Genomic DNA, 19,927 nt, shown 5'->3' on the forward strand with positions numbered 1-19,927 from the left:
CCCCTCAAGATGTGCTGCCCTGCATGGTCCAGCTCTGAGAAGGCCTGCTTGTGGCTCCAACCTCCTTTGTGTCAATAAGTCTGTCCTGGCACCTCTGGGCAGAAGGGTGTGGACCTTTGATTCCCTCCCTTGGCACAATTCCAAATTGCTTTCCAGACTGGTTGGCCCAACTCACAATTCTGCCCGGATGCATTGGTACGCCCACTGTCCCCAGTCCCCCAGAGTAGTCTCTGTCCTCCTCTGTTATTGGCCTTTGGAAAGGACCTCCTGGAGGCAAAGCTTTGGCCAAAGCTCCGTTGCTGTGGCCTAGTTTATCGGACTGATGAACTATGAGAATAAACCGGAATCACGGTCATACTTGTACAGCCTACCTTGGGTGGATGGGCATGGAGGGGCCCGCCCCCTAACTATCCCAGGCCACTTGCTTGGGGTCTTTCTCAGTAGGTGGCCCACCCGGGAGTCAAGGTCCGTGCAAGGGCCGTCACTGCTGCCTGGCCCCAAGCTGGGGCCTCTGGTGGGGCAGCCACTGGAATGGGGTGGCCCCTCTGCCGCCCCAGGGCTCCCCCATCCACTGCATGAGGGCTGGCCTTTGAAGGGGGCTGAGGGAGGACCCTTGGGGGGGAGCAGGGGACGTGCCTAGACCCCATAGAGGGCTCTCTAAAGTCATGGAGAGGAGCCAAGGCCATGGAGGCGTCAGGGCTGGGATGGGGTCTCCATGTGAGCATCAGACCCCAGGAGCGGGGAGTGGGCAGCGGGCGGGCCAGAAGGCTTTAAAAACACCAGACATGAATAGGGGACGGTCCAGACAACCACCATCCGAATACAGTCATTTACTGGAGTTCCCAGGGCTGCAGCAGCAGCAGCAGGGAAGCAGGGAGGCACCCTCAGGCCATGGCATCCTCCTGGTAGCCTCCTTCCTTCATCCTTCGCCCCCAGACTGCCCTCAGGACTCCCGGGCACAAGGAGGCCGCACGTGCCCCCTCTTCTGCCTCCCTGCAGGCGGCATCCTGGCCCCCCAGATGAGATCAGAGAGGCTCTGCGGGGATGACGTGGTTCTTTGCAAATCTCCTAGAAACCTCTCGGGCTCCGGTAATGGGTTGGATGTTGCTAGGCAAAGGATGCGTCAGACCTCGCTGCAGAGAGCTGAGGTGACCCACGCAATTGGCAGCCCTCGGGAGCCCCTCGGGGCCTGCAGCCAATCCCGCGCCTTGGCTCTCCCGGCATGGGGGTCCCTCCTCTCTGGGCAGCGCGGCAGGGCTCCAGGCAGGGTGTGTCCCCCTCCCACCATCCCCAGCTGGCTCTGAGCTGCTGCTGAGGAGCTCACCCCGACCATCCCTGCCCAGAGCCTGTGCCTCCCCCACCCTGGGGAGCTTCCCAGGGACCCAGGGTCAGACCTAGAGCTCGGAGGGGCCGTCCGAGAACTTGTTTACAGGGAAGGAAACAGAGGCAAATGGGGCCGAGTGACTTGCCCAGGGTCACACAGCTAGCGCCTGCTAAATACTTGTGTATTGACCCGAGGCCCCACTTGAGCTCAAGGGCCACCACCGAGAACCAGACTGAGCAGCAGCAGGCCCTCTCTCAGGCCGTCTTCCTTCCTCCTCAAACCCTGGCCAGGCATGCCTCAGTCTGCCACTTTCCTAATCTGCAGAATGGGTTCTGGGGAGCAGCGAGAGAGCTAAGACATGGAGAGCCCCTCGCAGGGCCCCCAGGGCTGCTGTCTAAAGACTGCCCTTGCTTGTCCTCTTCCCAGGCCCTCTCTGTAGCCTCCCCCGTAGACTCTCACCCCTCCCTAAGGGCCAACTTAGGTCATATTTAGGTCTGTGCCTGCTCTGTGCTGGGCACGGTGCCAGGTGCCAAGGATACAAAGGCCAACAGCCCTCGCCCACAAGGAGCTGCCATTCTGCAGGAGAGATGGCGAGTATTTAGCTAAGTGTCCCTGAATGGGATCTGAGTTCAAGTTCAGCCTCCGATATGTAGCAACTGTATGATCCTGGACAAGTCACTTAACTTCTTGCTCGTCCCCATTTCCTCCATTGTACGATGGGCACAATGCTAGTACCCGCTCCTTAAGGATGTTGTGAAGCTCAGCTGACATAATGTTTGAGAAGCGCTTGGCCCAGTGCCTGGCACTCAATAAATGTTGGCACTTCTTGTTATCGAGCCAAGACAGCCCCAGGATGATGTCAAGAACACCGAGCTGCCTCCAGGGGCCTCTGAGACTCTAGAGAGGCTGGAGTCGTTCCAGAGCAGCACAGAGACCCCAGAAAGGCTGGCCAGGGAAACATCCTTGTCCCGCAGGCAGCGGAGCCGAACGAATCCCTTCAGGGATGCCGAGGAATTGGCCGCCTCCCCAGACGCCCGGAGCCACCGTCTCTGGTGCTGCCCTCTGCCCCCAGGCCCACTCCTGGCTGTGCCCCACACCCCTGCCAGCCTCCCATGTGCCCCCCAAACCTCTTTACCCTGGAAGACCCCATCAGCCCTAATGGGATGGGGAAGAGCTCCTCCCAGAACCCCTTCAGGGGACAGCCTGGGCCACGTGTCTTCATCGTTGGCCAGGTTGCCCCTCGGCACCTCTCCATCCTGCCCGCTCTGAGGGCGCAGCTTGCCCCTTGTGTGTGCCCATTGACTGTTCATTGGTTTGAACCCCAACTTTCCGTCTTGGAATTGATACTATAGATCGGCTCCCCGGCAGACGAGCAGTAAGAGCCTGGCAATAGGGGTCCAGGGACTTGTCCAGGGTCACACACGGCCAGAGTGTCTGAGGCCACGTTGGAACCCCGGCCACCCTGGTCTCTGGGTTTGCCCCTTCATTGACTGACCCAAGCCGGCCTGTTCTTGGGAAAGAGTGACGACAACAGTGGCCCCATCTTGGGGACCCCCCCAGGGGCCACTTTCTGAGTCACTGGAGCATGTTCCCATTCGGTCATTTACAACCCTTCATCGTCCATCTCTTCCGTCTCCTAGTGGAGCCTCGGCCTGGGCGCCTCCTTCCAGGCTGGCAGCTCCATCTTTGCCGTCCCCGCGGTACCCGCTTCTGGCTCTCTGGACACCTTTGCAGTCTGCTCTGTCTGGCCACGGCAGCTATTCGGGTCCTCCCCGCTGCCATCTGCTGCCCTCCAGGCCCCTCCTTCTCCCTCCTCCCAGGCTTCTCCTTCACTCCAGCCCCTGCGTGCCCTCTGCAGAGGGGGGCACGCGAGGCTCCAGCATGCTCCTCCCTGTCTTCCCCGGGCGTTATCCCAGGTCAGCCCCCTTCGCCGTCTGGGACCCAGAGACGGACAGTCCCTGATGAGCCTTCGGCCTTTCTGATCGCCGCCTAACTCCTGGCCCCCAGCGTCCACCTTCTGTGCGCCGGGCTCCTGGGCAAGCCCTGGGGAAGTCCAGGCCAGGCACAAGTGGCCCCTCCCTGAGGGGCCTTCTAGAGCCCTGCCTGGGCTCTCACCACTGCACGGACATCCCGGTTTTCATCTCTAATGGACTCTCTCGAATCCTCACAGCGGGTGCTCCAGGCTTGCCCCCAGGCCCCTCGGCTGCCCCCAAGCAGATGACCAGGCCTCTTTGCTTCCTCAGATTGTCTCCTCTGGCTCCTTAGGGCCCCCTCCCTTCCACTCTCCAAAGCCTCTCGAGATAGTCACTGAGACTCTCTTTGGTTCTGTCTCAGAGGACAATAAAATAATAACAGCTACCATCGGTCGGGCACCCTAAGGTTCCCAAAGAATGGCCCTTCTTGTAACTCCCTTCCCCTCCTCTCCTCCAGGAACTTGTCCCCTTGACTGTTCTCTCTCCCTCTCCCTCCCTCCCTCCCTCCCTCCCTCTCTCTCTCTCCCTCCCCCCTCTGTCTCTCTCTCCCCCTCCCTCCCCCCTCTCTTTCTGTCTCTCTCTCTCCCTCTTTATCTCTCTCTCCCTCTCTCCCCTCTCCGTCTCTCTCTCTCCCTCTCTCTGTCTCTGTCTCTGTCTCTGTCTCTCTCCCTCTCTCTCTCTCTCTCTCTCTCTCTCTCTCTCTCTCCCCCCCTTTCTCTGTCCCTCCCTCTCTCTGTCTCCCTCTCTGTTTCTGTCTCTCTCTCCCTCTCCCTCCTTCCCCCTCTCTCTTTCTCTGTCTCTCTCTTTCACTTTCTCTCTCCCTCCTCCTCTCTCTCCCTCCCTCCTCCTCTCTCTTTCTCTGTCTCTCTCTTTCACTCTCTCTCTCCCTCCTCCTCTCTCTCCCTCCCTCCTCCTCTCTCTTTCTCTGTCTCTCTCTTTCACTCTCTCTCTCCCTCCTCCTCTCTCTCCCTCCCTCCCCCTTCTCTCTTTCTCTGTCTCTTTCACTCTCTCCCTCTCCCTCCTTCCCCCTCTCTCTTTCTCTGTCTCTCTGTCTCTCTTTCTCTGTCTCTCTCTTTCACTCTCTCTCTCCCTCCTCCTCTCTCTCTCTCCCTCCCTCCTCTCTCTTTCTCTGTCTCTTTCACTCTCTCCCTCTCCCCTCTCTCTCTCTGTCTGTCTCTTCCTCCCTCCCCCCTCTCTCTGTCTCTTTGTCTGTCTCTGTCTGTCTGTCTCTCATCTTTCACCTCCAGTATACACAAGGAATATTTGAGGAACAAACCAGACTGCTTGGGCTTTCCATTAGTATCCATGCAATGTCTGTTGAAGGAAAGCCAAGGGGGCCGTTAGGGGGCACAGTTAGAGACAGGAGGTCCTGGGTGCACATTTGGCCTCAGATCCTTCCTAGCCCTGAGCCTTGGGACAAGTCACGCACCCCTCATTGCCTGGCCCTTACAGGGCAGCTCTTCTGCCTGGGCACCAATGCACAGTGTGCATTCTAAAATGGAAGGAAGGTCAGGGTTTGAGAGAGAAGAGAGTCAAGAAGGCCTTCATGACACTAGCTGGGCCCCACGGAGCAGGCTTATGAGAGGACAAGGACAAAAGTTGTCCCAGGTGTGGGAGGGAGGACACAGACCGTGAGCTTGTCCATCCAGCACTTACAGAGCCTTCCTGCCCACCAAGCTGGCTCAGGCCTTCCCCGGCCTTGAAGCCCTTCTTCTTGCTTCTTCAAGCCGCCCACCTAGATCTCTCCTTGAAAAGAGGCTCGAGTTCGAAGAGGCAGAGACGTGCAGGGAGAGTCCTTCCAGGCAGTCATGGCGGTGGGAGATGGCAGGGGGAACAGCAGCCTGGCAGCTGTTCTGGAAACCAGAGCACAGAAGACTGGAGGGAGGCAGCATTTGATTTCAGGGCCACAGGGAGCCTCCAGAGTATCTGGAACACAGGGCCATGGAGCGACCTGAGCCTTAGGAGGGAGCTAAGCAGAAGTATTGGAAAGGGAAGAAGCAACCGGATGTAGAGGAGACCTATGGGAAGGCTCGTGTAGGTGAGAGGTGATGAGGGTCTGACCCAGAGCAGCCCCACGTGGGATCAGCAGGCCGCTGGCTCAGGTTTGAGATGGGGCATCTCCAGGCCAACAGTCAGTCCATCACCTGTGTGGCCGCCACTTGGAGCTTTGTTGGCCTTTCTTGGCCTGGTCCTCACTGCCGTGACTTCCACTCCAGGGTCTGTGTGTCCGTGTCTCTGGTGCCACTGAGGAGGGGCCCTCAGAGAGAAGTCTCCTCTCTCATAGGAGGCCAGGTCTGTTTCTTCCACATCCTGTATTTCCTGACCACAAAGCAAGGGCATGGGAAATTCTGGCTGAATTGACTTGAAGTGCCTCTCACACCACCAGGGACACATTGCTAGTTTTCTGGTGCCTCCCTATGGCCTTTGCACTCACTGCATGCTTTGTAGCTTAGTCATTTTTCAGTGACGTGGCTGATTCTTCATGACCCCTTTTGGGGTTTTCTTGGCAAAGGTCCTGGAGAGGTTGGCCATTTCCCTCTCCAGCTCATTTACAGTCAGGAAACGGAGGCAAACGGGATGAGGTGACTTGTCCAGAGTCACACGGCTAGTAAAGTGTCTGAGGCCAGATTTGAACTTGGGAAGCTGAGTCTTCTTGACCTCAAGCCTGGCACTGAATACACTTCATCACCTAGCTGCCCTTTCACTACTTCTTACTCTTAGAAAATCAGAATAAAGGGACTATATTCACAACATGACCTTCCTCTTATTTTGATTTTCTAAGACTGGAAAGAGACAGTCCATGACACCAAGGGGAACCTGCCCTACCCTGATTTTGTTTTTTCAGGTCATTTGTTTTCGATAGCAGATATCTTACATTTTCTATTGCTAGGGTTGTTTGTTTGTTTGTTTTGTTTGTTTGTTTGTTTTCATCTTTCAGTTTTGTTCTCCTATTTCTTGCTGCCTTCTGAAGTCCTTGATTTCTGTATGGTCTATTCTAATAATAATGGAATTAAAGAATCTGTTACTTGGACTTTTCTTTACAAATGCTGAGAATTCTTCTATTTTGTTAAATGACCAAACTTTCCCCTGTAAGAATGTAGTCAGTTGTGCTGGGTAGTTGATTCTTGGTTGTAGGCCTAGTTCCCTTGCTTTCCAGAATATCATATTCCATGCCTTTCTGTCCTTCAGTGTAGATGCAGCCAGATCCTGTGTTATCTTCACTGTAGTTCCTTGGTATCTGAATGACTTCTTTTTAGCAACTTGTAATATATTTTTCCTTGGTCTGATAGTTCTTGAATTTGGCTATAACATTCCTGGGTGTTATCAGTTGGGGGTTAAGTACAGGAGGCGATCTGTGGATTCCTTCAATCTCCACTTTTCCCTCTTGTTCTAGAATATCAGGGAAGTTTTCTTGGATAATTTCCTGTAGGATGATGTCCAGGCTTTTTCTTTTGGCATGATCTTCCGGTAGACCAATGATTCTTAAGTTGTCTCTCCTGGAATGATTTTCTAAATCTTCTGTTTTGTGAATGAGGTGCTTTATATTTTCCTCAATTTTTTCATTCTTTTGATTTTGTTTTAGAGTGTCCTGCTGCCTTATGAAGTCGATTGCTTCTAATTGTTGTATTCTGGTTTTTAAAGACTGGATTTCATCCCTGGCTTTTTGGTCATCCTCCTTCTGGTCTAATTTTCTTTGGAGGTCATCTTTCATCTTCTTTGCCTCATCTTTCATTTTCTTTGCCTCATCTTTCATCTCCTTTGTCTCATTTTCAAGCTGATTAATTTTGGCTTCCAAGACACTATTTTCTTGTTTTAGTTCAAGTGTCTCTGTTTCCAGATAATTTATCTTGCTTTTTAAGTTCTTTTCCCAGTTGTCTTCAGCCTCTCTTAATTGTGTTTTGAATTGTATTTTGAGATCTTCCAAAGCTGGTGTCCAATTCACTGGAGGTTCTGTTTTATTGCTTGATGTTCCCTCCTCCTTCTCTGTTCCTTTTGCTCTCTGTTTATTGCTGGTATAGAAGCTGTCAATTGTAGCTTCTTTTTTCTTTTTCTGTTGTTTGCTCATATTTGCCCCTTCCTTTCCCCCTGTAGTTGCCTGCACTCTTGCTCCTCTCATTGTGCATTTTGGGTTTTTCTGTCAGCCTTCCCCCTTGGAGCTTAGTCAGCAGATCTCTCAGTGCAGTCTGTGGGTGAGGGATGTTGGAGCTTGAGCTTCTCTGCCCTCTGAAGGCTTTGATGAGATTAAGCCCAGATAAATTGCAGAGCTGGATGTGCCCTGAGGCCAAAACCTGGGGGTGGGCAATATGGAGTGTCTCTACTGCTGCAACTAGGCTGCCCACTCTGCATTTCTTCAACTGCTTCCCCACCGACTGTGTTGGACGCCCTGAGTCTGGAACAGCTTTGCCTGCAAGGTACTCCTCCAGACCAGCACTCTTGCCCACCCAGAGGTTCCAGCTACCCCTGGAGGCTCAGTGCTCTAGGTGGGGGAGGGGTCCTGGGACCTTCCTTCTTCCTTCCCCTTAAACCCAAGTGTTCTTGAATTCCAGCTTTGGGGGAATGGACCTTTAAAGTTGAGTCCAGCAGGAGGGTTCCTTGGCTCTGTCCTGTTAGGTTTGTGAGTATTTCTGAATATGCAGTAATTCTTTAGAGTAGTCAATGACTTCTTTGGTTAACTCAGTCTCTTCAGCTTTAGTGCTTGACTTGGGGCTGAGGAGCTTGGCCCTGCTGGACTCTCTGATTGAGTCGGGGAGTCAGAGTCCATATTCTTTGCTCTCCACTGCTACTTCCAGGTTCTCCTCCCTCTACAATCATTCAGGAACCTCTTCTCCTTTGAGGTCCACCTCTCCCAGCCAATTAAAATCCTGTTAGCTGTTATCTACAGACCCCAGGACTCTCCCCTTCCTTCCTCACTAAATTCAGTGCCCGGTTCATGGTCTTTCCTTCCTAACTCCTACCCTCATATAGGAGATTTGAACATACATCCTGATACTTACTCAAATATCCAAACCTCCTCCGTCCCACGTCAGGCATGTTCAAAAACGATCAGACCCCTCATCTCCCACTAACCGCTCTTTCCTCTTCTGTTTGTTGGTGAACCAGTCCAGCTCTACCTGACCTTCTCTCGTGTATCCCCTGATTGCACCCAGCCAAGCCTCCCACCATCCACCACATTTGCTCCTACACTCAGGCTGCTGAACAAAATTGGAGATCACAACTCTTCTGACCGGGTCCACAAGAAATTTATGTTATGTAGCCTCACCGTAGGCCTTCCTCCGACCTCTGTGACTATTTCCTCTCCGTCTCCTTTGCTAGATCTTTATCCAGGCTGTGTCCAGCAGCCATGGTTGTCCCGCAGAGCTCTGGCCTGGGTCCTCTTTTCTTCTCCCCCAGATGGTTTCATCTGGTGATCTCATCAGCTCCTGTGAATTTAATAACCGTCTCTGTTCTGAGGATTTTCCAGGCTACCCCAACCTCTGTGGACTTCCTGTCTCCCATCAGCCTGTTTAATGTTTTGAAAGTTTGGCATCGATATTCATTAGGGAAATTGATCTATAGTTTCCATTCTCTGCTTTTCTCTTCCTGGTTTAGGTATCAGCACCCTATTTGTGTCATAAGGGGAATTGGGAAGGACTCCCTCTTGGCCCCTTTGTTTTTCCAAATAGTTTATATAGTATTGGAATGAATTCTTCCTCAAATGCTTGTAGAATTCATTTGGGGAACCGCCTGGCCCTCGGGACTTTTTCTTAGGGCCTGGTGACATTTTGGAGGGGATGTCCAGTAGACATCTTACATTCAGCCTGTCTTTGCCGATGGCCTGTAGGCGTCTGGCTGACTTTCTGGGCGGCCACTTATCCCAGGCTCTCATCAGAATTCTTGATCACTGTTTGGCCCAGGGTGCTTTGTAGATGTGGAGGAACTGGGTCGCCTGCTTCTCTCCAGGATCCATCTCATCGCAGAGTTTGCAAAGCCCTTTGCTAGATCTGGTGGCTGAGAGTTCTCTCCACCGTGGCAGTGACTATAAGCTCCAGGACGCCACCAGGACTTGGTCTAGTCTAGATTTGGTTTCTTGCCTCAATTAATGGCCTTCACCCAGGAGTAACTTCATGGACAGAGCAGCCTGGAGCTCGAGGGGTCTTTGGGAAGTGAAGCCCGCCATTCCCCTGGGATGGACTGGCAGGAGGGGGACCTGGCCTGCTCCTGGGGAGCAGGGACTACACGGTTGCCTGTCTTTATATCTCCAGGGCTTAACAAAGTTCACTCAGTACATTCTTTTTTTTAAACCTTTACCTTCCAGCTTAAAATCACTACTATGTCTTAGTTCCAAGGTAGAAAACCAGTAAGGGCTAGGCAATGGGGGTTAAGTGACTTGCCCAGAGTCACACAGCTAGAAGTATCAGGGGCTAGATTTGAACCCAGGATCTCCCATCTCCAGGCCTGGCTCTCTATCCACTGAGTCACCTAGCTGCCCCCTCACTCAATACTTTCCCAGTGAGAACATGAGTCTTGTAACCATGGAAAAATATTCTAAATCATCTAATTAAATAAAATTTAAAAAAGTAGACTAAGCAATCACCCTAGTGCAAATATTAATAATATGGAAATGAATCTTGATCAATGACACATGTTAAACCCAATGGAATTGTGCGTCAGATACAGAAGGGGGTGGGGGAAGGGGAGGGAAAGAGCATGAATCTTGTATGCATGGGAAAATATTCTAAATCATCTAATTAAATAAAATAAAAATGAATTTTAAAATACTTTCCCGGTGATTTGCCTTGATGACATGGCAGAGGCTGCTAGGCAGAGGACAATAGAGACAAAATCAAGATCTCTCTCTACTTGACGATCTTCCATTTGGAGGGAGAAGCCAATGAGTTAGGTTGTTTAGATGGTGATTCTTTCCCCTGCTCTCCCCCTGACCTCCCTGATAGCTCTCAAGTGCTGTATGAGGGAGTGTGGAGAGGGAGGGTGGGCCCCGGCAGCTAGAGCTAGAACCAAGAAGAGCCTCCTGAGCAAGGTGGGCTTCCACCTGAGCCTTGAAGAAAATCAGGGGTTCCAGGAGGCCAAGGTGGGGAGGGAGAGCATTCTAAGGACAGCATCGTGTATGTAATGGTGCGTCAGGCAGCAGAAACAAGTGATATGTATGAAAACTGGCGAGGGACGGGGCCTTCAATGCCTGACAAAGCAGAATTCTATCTGATCCTGAAGGAAACGGGGAGCCACTGGGATTGACCAAGTATTGCCAGATGGGGCCAGCAGGCTCCAGGCTCACTGTGCCCAATCAGACAAGTGCTGAATCTAAGGCAGTAGACGGGGGCAGAGATGGGCACCTGTCTGCTCTCAGGGGCATTGGGGCTATGGGGAGGGGGGTGATGAGAGGAGAGGATGCAGAGACAAAGAAGAGTCAGAGAAAGCGGGAGCTGGAAGGAAAGGTGGGAGCTCAAGGCAAAATAACCCCACTTGCAGCCCAGCAGGGGCTAGGAATAGGAAGTACCACCATTGGGCAGCTGATGTTATTTATGTGGCACTTTAAGCCTTAAAAGGGTCCCCAAACTCTTTACACAGGGGCCAGTTCACTGTCCCTCAGACCGTTGGAGGGCTGGACTATTAACAAAAACTGAACAAATCTGTATAGCGCTGGCTGGGATGGGCCTATCACACCTCGCACAGCCCATCACTGCCACCACTATACCGGGCAGCAGTATACACAGGGCGGAATCCCCTCCCCCAGATCACCGCTCACCATGCTGACGTCTTCCATTGTGCAGCCACATAATCCTTTGTGCGGCACCTCGTTCTCCTTCAGTTACTTGTTACTTTCAGTTAGTTACTTGTCAGAACAAGGCACCACACAAAGGATTAAGTCACCGGAAGTAGTACTGTGCATGAGTGGCCTCCACATACAGTGCTCCTCACACTGACCACCAATGAAAGAGGTGCCCCTTTCGGAAGTGTGGGGGGCCTCGGGGGCCACATGTGGCCTGCAGGCCTTAGCTTGGGAACCCCTGCCTTAAGGTTTCCAGAGCCTGTTAGGCTCATACTGTGTTATTATCCCTATTTTAGAGAGGAGGAAACTAAGGCTGCAAAAAATAACATGACTTGTCAAGGGTCACAAAACTAGTCAGTATGGATCTTCCAGACTCCCTATCCTCTGCTCTCTACGCCTGGAGCCCCAGGAGCCTCTGGTGGGTCATAGGCTTAGATGAAAGGGACCTCAGAATCATCTAGGCTAAGCTAAGTGTCACACACACACACACACACACACACACACACACACACACACACACACACACACACAGAGTTGAAAGTCCAGGATTCAAACCCAGGTCCTTAGATTCTACATGTACTTCCCTTTTCACCACCCAGGGTGGCCTCTTGACCTCTGCCTCAGACTAGCAGGATGGCCCTTGGTGCCTTGCTTTGCTCCTCTCTAGAACAGGACCAGCCACAGGCCTCCATGCCTCCTCAAGGCAGAAGGGATCAGCATAGCCAAGCAGATGTCTGGGAGAGAAGGATGTAAGAGCCTTCCCTTCCCCTCATTGGGACCAGAGATTGTACTCAGAAAGATGGTGCTTGAGAAGATCACTTTGACCTTTGCAGGCCCTCATCACCTCCCATCTTGATGTCTACACTGGAGGCTGGGGAAGGGTCTACCTACCTCCAGGCTCTCCCCACCCATTGATCCAATCCTCCACTCAGCCATTGATGGGATTTTCCTGAAGCCCAGGTCTGATCAGATCAGTTCCCCAGACTGTAAACTTCACTTGTTCTCGCCCTTGTTTGGCCTTCAGAGCCCTTCACCTCCTAGCCCCCTCCCATCTTTCCAGTCTTCTAACACCTCAGTCCCCCATGTAGGGTTCCATAGAGTAAGAACAAGAGCCTCCATCTCTCTGCCCTGGGATCCTCTCCAGCTGTCCTCCATGCCTGGAATGCTCTCCCTCCTTCACTCCTTTGGGCCCAGCTAAAGCCTCCCTTCTATGGAAGCCTCCCCCACCTCCTCCTCACTCGGGGGCTTTCCCTCTGCCCTTTGTGGCCTGTTTCTGCTGCTGTCTAGTTTGTGTGCATTGGTTTGCCCCTTATCTTCCCCCTTAGATTGTGAGCTCCTGGAGGGCAGGGACCTGGGAAGCCCTTAATAAATGTTCCTGAGCGCTCCCCTTCCCTCCGATCTCTTCCTCACCCCCTGGGCAATCGCTTTCTCCTGCTCGAGGTGCCCCCTCTGGGGGAGAGGCTCCGCTTCCTTCCACCCTTCATCTAGTAGCTCCTTCACGCACTTCCCTCCTGTCCCGGCCGAATCCTGTTTGCGAAGGGCAGGTGCGGACACAGCAGTAGATTCTCCAGCTGCTTTATTGGGGGGAGTCAGATTGCTGATACCTCAGCACACTTGTTACAGACATTTGTTACATTTCATGCACTTACAATGACCACGACCACGACAACGACGACCACCGGGAGAGAGCGGACTCCCGGCTCTTCAGTTACGAGGTTAAGAGATGCTGCTGCCTCCTGCCCGATCGACTTGGGGAAAAGTTGGGAAACACACTAGCCCTTCCCTGGAACCCACGGCATGGGGAAGTGGAGGCTCCTGGGAATAGGATGGAGAACCGTCAGAGACTCCCACAGCCTGCAGCCGAGGCAGCTGAGCCCGAGATGACCGATGACCGGCTCTCCTTGCCAGAAAGTGCCTCCTTCGAGCCAGAGGCCAGGAGGACTGCTCTAGTGGGCTGCTGATGCCACTTGGAGTCCTTCAGTAGCAAAAGATCTTAGCACCGAGTTACCAAGAAGGAGTAGTTAAAAGAAGGCCCGGGAGGGGGGACGGGGGTGAGCGCCAACCCCACCCGCTGAGAACGGCCCAGGCTCCTTTTGTAGCTCAGGGGTTCCCTAATAGAATCGTTTTCTCTCTGGGGCTGTGGGAGGAAGGGGAGGGCCTCAGTCCTGGGTGCAAATCCAGTCTTTGCCTTGATTCATACCTGCGGGGCCTCAGTGCCCTCTCTCTAAGTAAGTCCTTTTTCTCATCTGTAGAATGGGCACAGCAGGACCTGGACCCCCTGTTGTCCAGGAACTGTTGCAAGGAAGTGTCTGTAGAAATGGGAGTCATACAAACCATCTGGGTAATGAGCGTTCTCTGCTTTGAGGAGGAACAAACCCAAGAAAGGTCCGGAAGCTGGGCTAGGCCGGGAGAGTCAGACTGAGGGGCCGGAGAAGTCGGCCTGGTGTCTGCCCTCAGGGCCGGGCCAACAGCCAGGATCTGAAACAGGTCCGAGTCGGTCACCCCAGCACAAACCTGCTTTAAAGGACCTCCGTTTGCAGTTCCACGTGGTGATTTCGCTTTCAGGACCAGATCAGAGTCCTCCGACCTCAGCCCATCCCCGGGCAGGGCAGCTGGGCCTGCCTCTTTAAGCCCCCAGAATGTGGGGGGCCTCCTGAGGAGCTCCGAAGATGTTTCCTCAGGAAGATGCCCAGAGAATCGGTCCCAGAGCCCCGTGCCAAATGGGTGAATGCAGTTAGACTGCGATCCTCAAGGATCCGAAGGAAACGGAGGATTAGAAGCATGAAGTGAGCCTCCAAGATGATGTCGTCCTCCCTCCTTTGGGCTCATCAGTCCATCCTCCTGCTTTCAGCTTCCTGATAGCAACTTCCCAGAATCCCCCAGTACGTCGTCGTCTTTTCTGCGCTCTTTCCTGACTCCTTCACCAGCCCAACTGGTAGGAGAGGAGAGACCCCCCAGGAAAGTCAGCCTCCATGGGAAGAGACGTGGGGAGAGAAGGCCGACCGCCCCCTCTGGGATCAGTGTCAGGAACGGCGAAGATTGCGCTGGGCTAGAGCTACACTCAAGTGCTTGCTATTGGCACGCTCCAATTTGTTTTAGAATCACACAGTCGGGCTGTGTGGTGATACTCCCAGCCTGGCCTAAGTTAGGGAATGCTTGGGCATGCCCATCCCGAAGGAGCTTGGCGGGGGGCAAGGTGGGAGGCACCAGTGGGGGCCGAGCCATGAGCTGAGTTTGAAGGAGTCCCTGCCTCCTCGGAATCGGAAGAATGACGCCCTTCCTGGGCTGCTCTCGTGTACCAGCCCATCTCACTCCCCTTCAGCAGTCACTTCCGTGTCCCCGGCCTCTTCTCCCTAGTCCGACCTCCCATGTTCTCAGTTCTAAGGTGCCTCCCTGACATTCCACTCTGAACACCTAAGACTGGCCCTGCTGCTGGAGATGCTTTCTCGGAGTGGCTCAGTACCAAGATCCCCAGGTTGGACAATGGCCCACCCAGGCTTCTTCCCAGAGCTCTGCAGGCCCCTTCTGGGGCAGCTTAAGAACATGGCTGAGAGTCCAGCTTTTTTTTGCAGGACTAACCTAGAGTTGGTTTTCTTTTCTAGCTATCAGGAGCTGCGTCCCAAAGCCCAACGTCCTTAGGAGGGAAGGGCTACCCCCCCCCCCCCCCCAATATCCAGCCCAGCCCCATGACTAACCCTGCCCAGACTCCCAAGATCCTCTACCCGGCACACAGGGCCAAAGGCTCCGGAGAATTCTTTCCCAACAGAGCCCATTCCTTCCTGGCGAGATCCACCACTCCTTGGCCCAGATTGGGCCCTTTGCCTGGAATACCTTCTTCTCCTCTTGTATCTGAAGGGGATCTGGCCTTCCTGCAGGGAAGGGGGAAATTGCCCCCCACCTCCAGGAAGTCTTCACTTAACACTTCAGGCTCCAGTCACCTTTCTCCTCTTTCTCCTTGTAATATTTGGAGTCTGCACAGTTCTTTGTCTTGTTACGGATCCCATACCTTGTGTGTCTCCAGCTGGAGCTGAGTGCAGCCCCAGGAAGCTGGCTGGGTCACTGGCTCCTTGGCTTCCCCCGCGCCTCTGAGCACACAGCAGGGTTTGCTTAATGACCCCTGGCCTTGACTATCCAGCTGCTCTCCCCTGGATAAAGGGGCCCACCCAAGAGGCCGAGAAGTTTAGAGTTTCAGGTTGTCTCCATGTAATCTTGGGAAGCCCCTTCTCACCTCTGAGCCTGTTTCCTTATCTGTGAAATGGGTATAATGTGACCTATATCACCCTCTCTTCCAGGGTTGCTCTGAACAAACATTCAGTGCAGGATGGAACTGAGAGCGACATTAATTCTTGGGTTTTTCTATGTGTTCTAGAATCCAGGCATCCCACTGAAGCAGAACCTGTCCTCGAAACCTCATAGGACCCCAGGGAGATGAAAGCATTCACCGAGGAGTATTCAGGAGGAGGTATGACCCCAGACTTCCACTTCCTCCCCTTTAGGCAGACCAAGTGGGCTCAGAGAAGTTAGTTCATTGCCTCCCCCACTCCAAAAGGAAGGAACAGCCCAGCAGCGGCATCATCTGTGTGTTGGCCCTCAGGGTCCAGCTCAGCCTCAGCACCTTCCCCCACAGCCTTCTGGGGGCTCTGCTTGGGCTTAAGGCCATCAGGAGAGGTCATCTCCAATCCAGGCAAGTGGAAATGCTTCTTCCTTCCTTCCTCCCTCCCTCCCTCCCTCCCTTCCTTCCTCCCTTCCTTCCTTCCTTCCTTCCTTCCTTCCTTCCTTCCTTCCTTCCTTCCTTCCTTTCTTCCTTCCTCCTCCTTTCCTTCCATCCTTCCTTCTTTCCTTTCTCCCTCCTTCTTTCTTTCCTTCCTTCCTCCTTCCTTCTTTCTTTTTCTTCTTTCCTTCTTCCCTCTCTTCCTTCCTTCCTTCCTCCTTACTCCCTTCCTCCTTTCTTCTTCCCTCCTTCCTTCCTTCCTCCTTCCTTCTTTCTTCTTCCTTCCTTCTTCCTTTTTTCTTCCCTCCTTCCTCCTTCCTTCCTCCTTTCCTTCCTTCCTTTTTTCTTCTTTCCTTCCTTCTTTTCTTCTTTCCTCCCTCCCTCCCTCCCTTTCTTCCTTCCTTCTTCCTTTTTTCTTCCCTCCTTCCTCCTTCCTTCCTCCTTTCCTTCCTTCCTTTTTTCTTCTTTCCTTCCTTCTTTTCTTCTTTCCTCCCTCCCTCCCTCCCTTTCTTCCTTCCTTCCTTCTTTCTTCTTCCTTACTTCCTCCTTCCTCCCTCCTTCATCTTTTCTTCTTCCCTCCTTCCTCCTTTTTTCCTTCCTCCCTCCTTTTCTTCCTTCCTTCCTTCCTTCCTTCTTTCCTCCTTTCTTTCCTTTTTTCTTCTTTTCTCCCTCCCTCCCTTCCTTTCTTCCTCCCTTCCTCCTTCCTTTCTTCTTCCTTCCTTCCTTCCTCCTCCTTCCTTTCTTCATCTTTTCTTCTTCCCTCCTTCCTCCTTTCCTTCCTTCCTTTTTTCTTCTTTTCTCCCTCCCTCCCTTCCTTCCTTCCTCCTTCCTTTCTTCATCTTTTCTTCTTCCCTCTTTCCTCCTTTTCTTCCTTCCTTCCTCTCTTCCTCCCTACCTACCTTTCTTCCTCTCTTCCTTCCTTCCTCCTTTCCTTCCTTCCTCCTTTCTTCTTCCCTTCTTCCTTCCTTCCTCCTTCCTTCATCTTTTCTTCTTCCCTCCTTCCTCCTTTCCTTCCTTCCTTCCTTCTTTCCACCTTTCCTTCCTTTTTTCTTCTTTTCTCCCTCCCTCCCTTTCTTCCTCCCTTCCTCCTTCCTTCCTTCTTTCTTCTTCCTTCCTTCCTCCTTCCTTTCTTCATCTTTTCTTCTTCCTTCCTTCCTCCTTTTCTTCCTTCCTTCCCTCCTTCCTTTCTTCCTTCCTCTCTTCCTCCCTCCCTTCCTTCCTTCTTCCTTCCTTCCTCCTCCCTCCTTTCTTCCTCCCTCCTTCCTTCCTTCCTCTTTTCTTCTTCCCTCCTTCCTCCTTCCTTTCTTCTTCCTTCCTCCTTCCTTCTTCTTCCTTCCTTCCTCCTCCTTTCCTTCCTTCCATCCTTCCTTCCTTCCTTCCTTCCTTCCTTCCTTCCTTCCTTCCTTCCTTCCTTCCTCCTTCCTTTCTTCATCTTTTCTTCTTCCCTCCTTCCTTCCTTCCTCTCTTCCTCCCTACCTACCTTTCTTCCTCTCTTCCTTCCTACTTCCTTCCTTCCTCCTTTCCTTCCTTCCTCCTTTCTTCTTCCCTCCTTCCTTCCTTCTTCCTTCCTCCCTTCCTCCTTCGTTCCTCCTTTCTTCTTCCTTCTTTCCTTCCTTCCTTTCTTCCCTCCTTCCTCCTTTCTTCTTCCCTCCTCCTTCCCTCCTTCCTCCTTCCTTCCTTCCTCTTTTCTTCTTCCCTCCTTCCTCCTTCCTTTCTTCTTCCTTCCTCCTTCCTTCCTTCTTCCTCCTTCCTTCCTCCTTCTCCCTTCCTTCCTTCCTCCTTCTCCCTCCCTTCCCTCCCTCCCTCCCTCCCTCCCTTCTTCCCTCCCTCTCTCCCTCCCTCTCTCCCTCCCTCCCTCCCTCCCTCCCTTCCCTCCCTCCCTCCCTCCCTCCCTCCTTCCTTCCTTCCTTCCTTCCTTCTTTCCTTCCTTCCTTCCTTCCTTCCTTCCTTCCTTCCTTCCTTCCTTCCTTCCTTCCTTCCTTCCTTCCTTCCTTCCTTCCTTCCTTCCTTCCTTCCTTCCTTCCTTCCTTCCTTCCTTCCTTCCTTCCTTCCTTCCTTCCTTCCTTCCTTCCTTCCTTCCTTCCTTCCTTCCTTCCTTTTCTTCTTTATGTAGAGAATGGTGGGAACCAGATGAGTCCTGTCTGCAAGGTGGCTAGGGAGCCCGGGGAAGGGAGGCAAGGTGGGCAGAGAAGGGCAGAGTCTTGTGGGGCTGTGTTTCCCTTTCACGCAGCTGGGAATGCAGGGACAGGAGAATGGAGAGGGCAGAGTCTGTGCTGGACCCCAGGGTGGTGGTGGGGCCCAGAAGGGGCCGCAGCATCGGAGGGGACTTCTAGTTTCGACGCACAGCGTGCCACATGGACACAGGCTTGCGCAGGGTGGCCAGCATCTGGTTCCAGTGGGTGACGCCCATGCCGCTGGCCGAGGGGCCGATGATGACGTGGCCGATGTTGTCGGCCCGCCCGTCGCTGCCGCACTCAGCCACTGTCACTCTCAGAGATAGGTCCTGGGGAAGGTCAGAGAGAGGAAGGTAATGGCCCGGGGCCCCAGGGATGGGCCTGCCTCCCTCACACCCCGTGGTTCCCTGCCTGGGCAGTCTGTCCCCACCCCGCCGGCCCATGGCACAGGGACCATCTAGATGCACACGCGCTTTCTTTTCTTTTCATCCCTCTCCATTTCTGTGTCCCCCACAGGACCAGGAAGATGGTACAGGTCCACATACATGTTTGCAGAATTAGGAGGCATGGTGGGCCTCTGGCTGCCAGCAGGGCACCCCCTTGTGGGCCTCCACAGAGCAGCAGCCCATCTTGATGGAAGCACCATGGCCCACTAGGTGAGCTCCAGGCATGTGGGCAGCAGGGGTGAGCCTGGAAACTGAAGGGGATCTGGGCCATGAGTGGGGAGAAGAACCCCGGGGGGATGCTCCAGAGAGGCAGGGCTGGAGCTTGGGCTCCATCTTGGAGAAAAGCCTCTCAGCGGGGCAGGAAGGACAACTGGGGGCAAGAGGAGACTTAGCCAGGCTTGGGGGATGGCAGAGGAACGAGAGAGCCCCACGGAAAGCTCCTGCTCTCGCTCTGTCCGGTGTCTGGGGCCAGAAAGAGCCGAGGGTCAGAAGCCATAAGGACGGTGGGGGCCAGAAAGGAAGTGCCACCACCCCGGAGGAGGCTCGGAACCTCTCTTCCCTTTGCCTCAGAACAGAGCCCTGAGCTGGCCTAGTTCTTCCTCTGATGGGTACTTCCAGTCATGGGGGGCATCAAGAAACCAAGCCGGGGCCCCCCAAAGAGTCCTGCTGGAAGCACATATCAGAATTCCCATCCCTTTACTAGGGAACCCACCGAATCACCATTGTGGGTTCCCCCTGTTGTTAGGGACCTTCCCCTTCGCATGGCATCTTGCCTCTGTTTCTCCTAGAAGACTAAGTCTGAGGAGGACGGGGAGCCGTCTGACCCAAAGCCTTTGCCTCCTCCAGGGCCGAGCCCGGGCTCCGCTCCCAGAAGGCTGAGAGAATGAGGTGCGGGCCCCCCTTTTCTGCGAGGCCAGGCCCTCTCCTAGGCCCTCACCTGTAGCACAATGGCTGGGACCGAGAAGATCATGGCCTCGTTGAACACCGGATGGGGGTCGTCTTTCTTCACGGCTGTCTTCTTCTTGCTTATCTTCCTCCCGTCCTGAAGCAGGTACACCTTGACAAAGGGATCTGTGGGAAGCAGCAGACGGTCCAGGTGAGGGCTGCACCCCGTCACCCCCGGCCCGGCTCAGCTGCCCACTTACCGCGAGGCTCAGCCCTGGCCCAGGACCAATCGGGCCGGTGATGCGCTCGCCCTGGCCTTCCCCAGGCCCCTCTCCACCAGCGCGCATGGGCTCTTCCTAACCTCACCGTGGGCTCGGGGCCCACAACCAGGAAACCTTCTAGGCAAGATTGGAATCCAGGTCTTTCCAAGGGCTGAATAGAGCCTTGCGGGGGGGGGGGGGGGGGTCATCAGGACCACCAGCGGCCCATTGTTTAACCCATCCCTCCATCCCGGTGCCAGGCACTGTGCTGAGCTCTGGGCTCCTGGCTGCAAGGCAAAGCAGGCCCTGCCCTCAGGGGGAGACAACACGGAAATGGCCAGGTTCCCGCCAGTCCGCGGAAGACCCCTTCAGAGCCGGGGCCTCTG

At 53.8% G+C, this 19,927-nt stretch overlaps 2 protein-coding genes across 7 annotated transcripts in view; one reads left to right on the top strand and one right to left on the bottom strand.

Moving 5' to 3' along the window:
* The window catches only part of LOC130454925 (uncharacterized), a 50,260-nt gene extending 34,733 nt beyond the window's left edge, over positions 1-15,527 (top strand). For both annotated transcript variants that reach the window (XR_008912682.1, XM_056801251.1), the window contains exon 2: positions 15,435-15,527. Coding sequence is in view for 1 of the 2 variants with exons in the window: in XM_056801251.1 (XP_056657229.1) it covers positions 15,435-15,453 (19 nt within the window). In the remaining variant the exon portion in view is untranslated. The remainder of the gene's footprint in view (positions 1-15,434) is intronic.
* A 2,345-nt stretch (positions 15,528-17,872) lies between these two features.
* SYT12 (synaptotagmin 12) overlaps positions 17,873-19,927 on the bottom strand; it is a 26,902-nt gene continuing 24,847 nt past the window's right edge. For all 5 annotated transcript variants that reach the window (XM_056801246.1, XM_056801248.1, XM_056801247.1 and 2 more), the window contains 2 exons: positions 19,334-19,467; positions 17,873-18,279 (listed from right to left, as the gene is read on the bottom strand). In XM_056801246.1, the coding sequence (XP_056657224.1) occupies positions 18,106-18,279; positions 19,334-19,467 (308 nt within the window). In that variant the 3' untranslated portion in view covers positions 17,873-18,105. The remainder of the gene's footprint in view (positions 18,280-19,333; positions 19,468-19,927) is intronic.

Source organism: Monodelphis domestica, chromosome 6, assembly GCF_027887165.1.
Source record: "Monodelphis domestica isolate mMonDom1 chromosome 6, mMonDom1.pri, whole genome shotgun sequence".
In the NCBI taxonomy this organism is placed as follows: Eukaryota; Metazoa; Chordata; class Mammalia; order Didelphimorphia; family Didelphidae; genus Monodelphis; species Monodelphis domestica.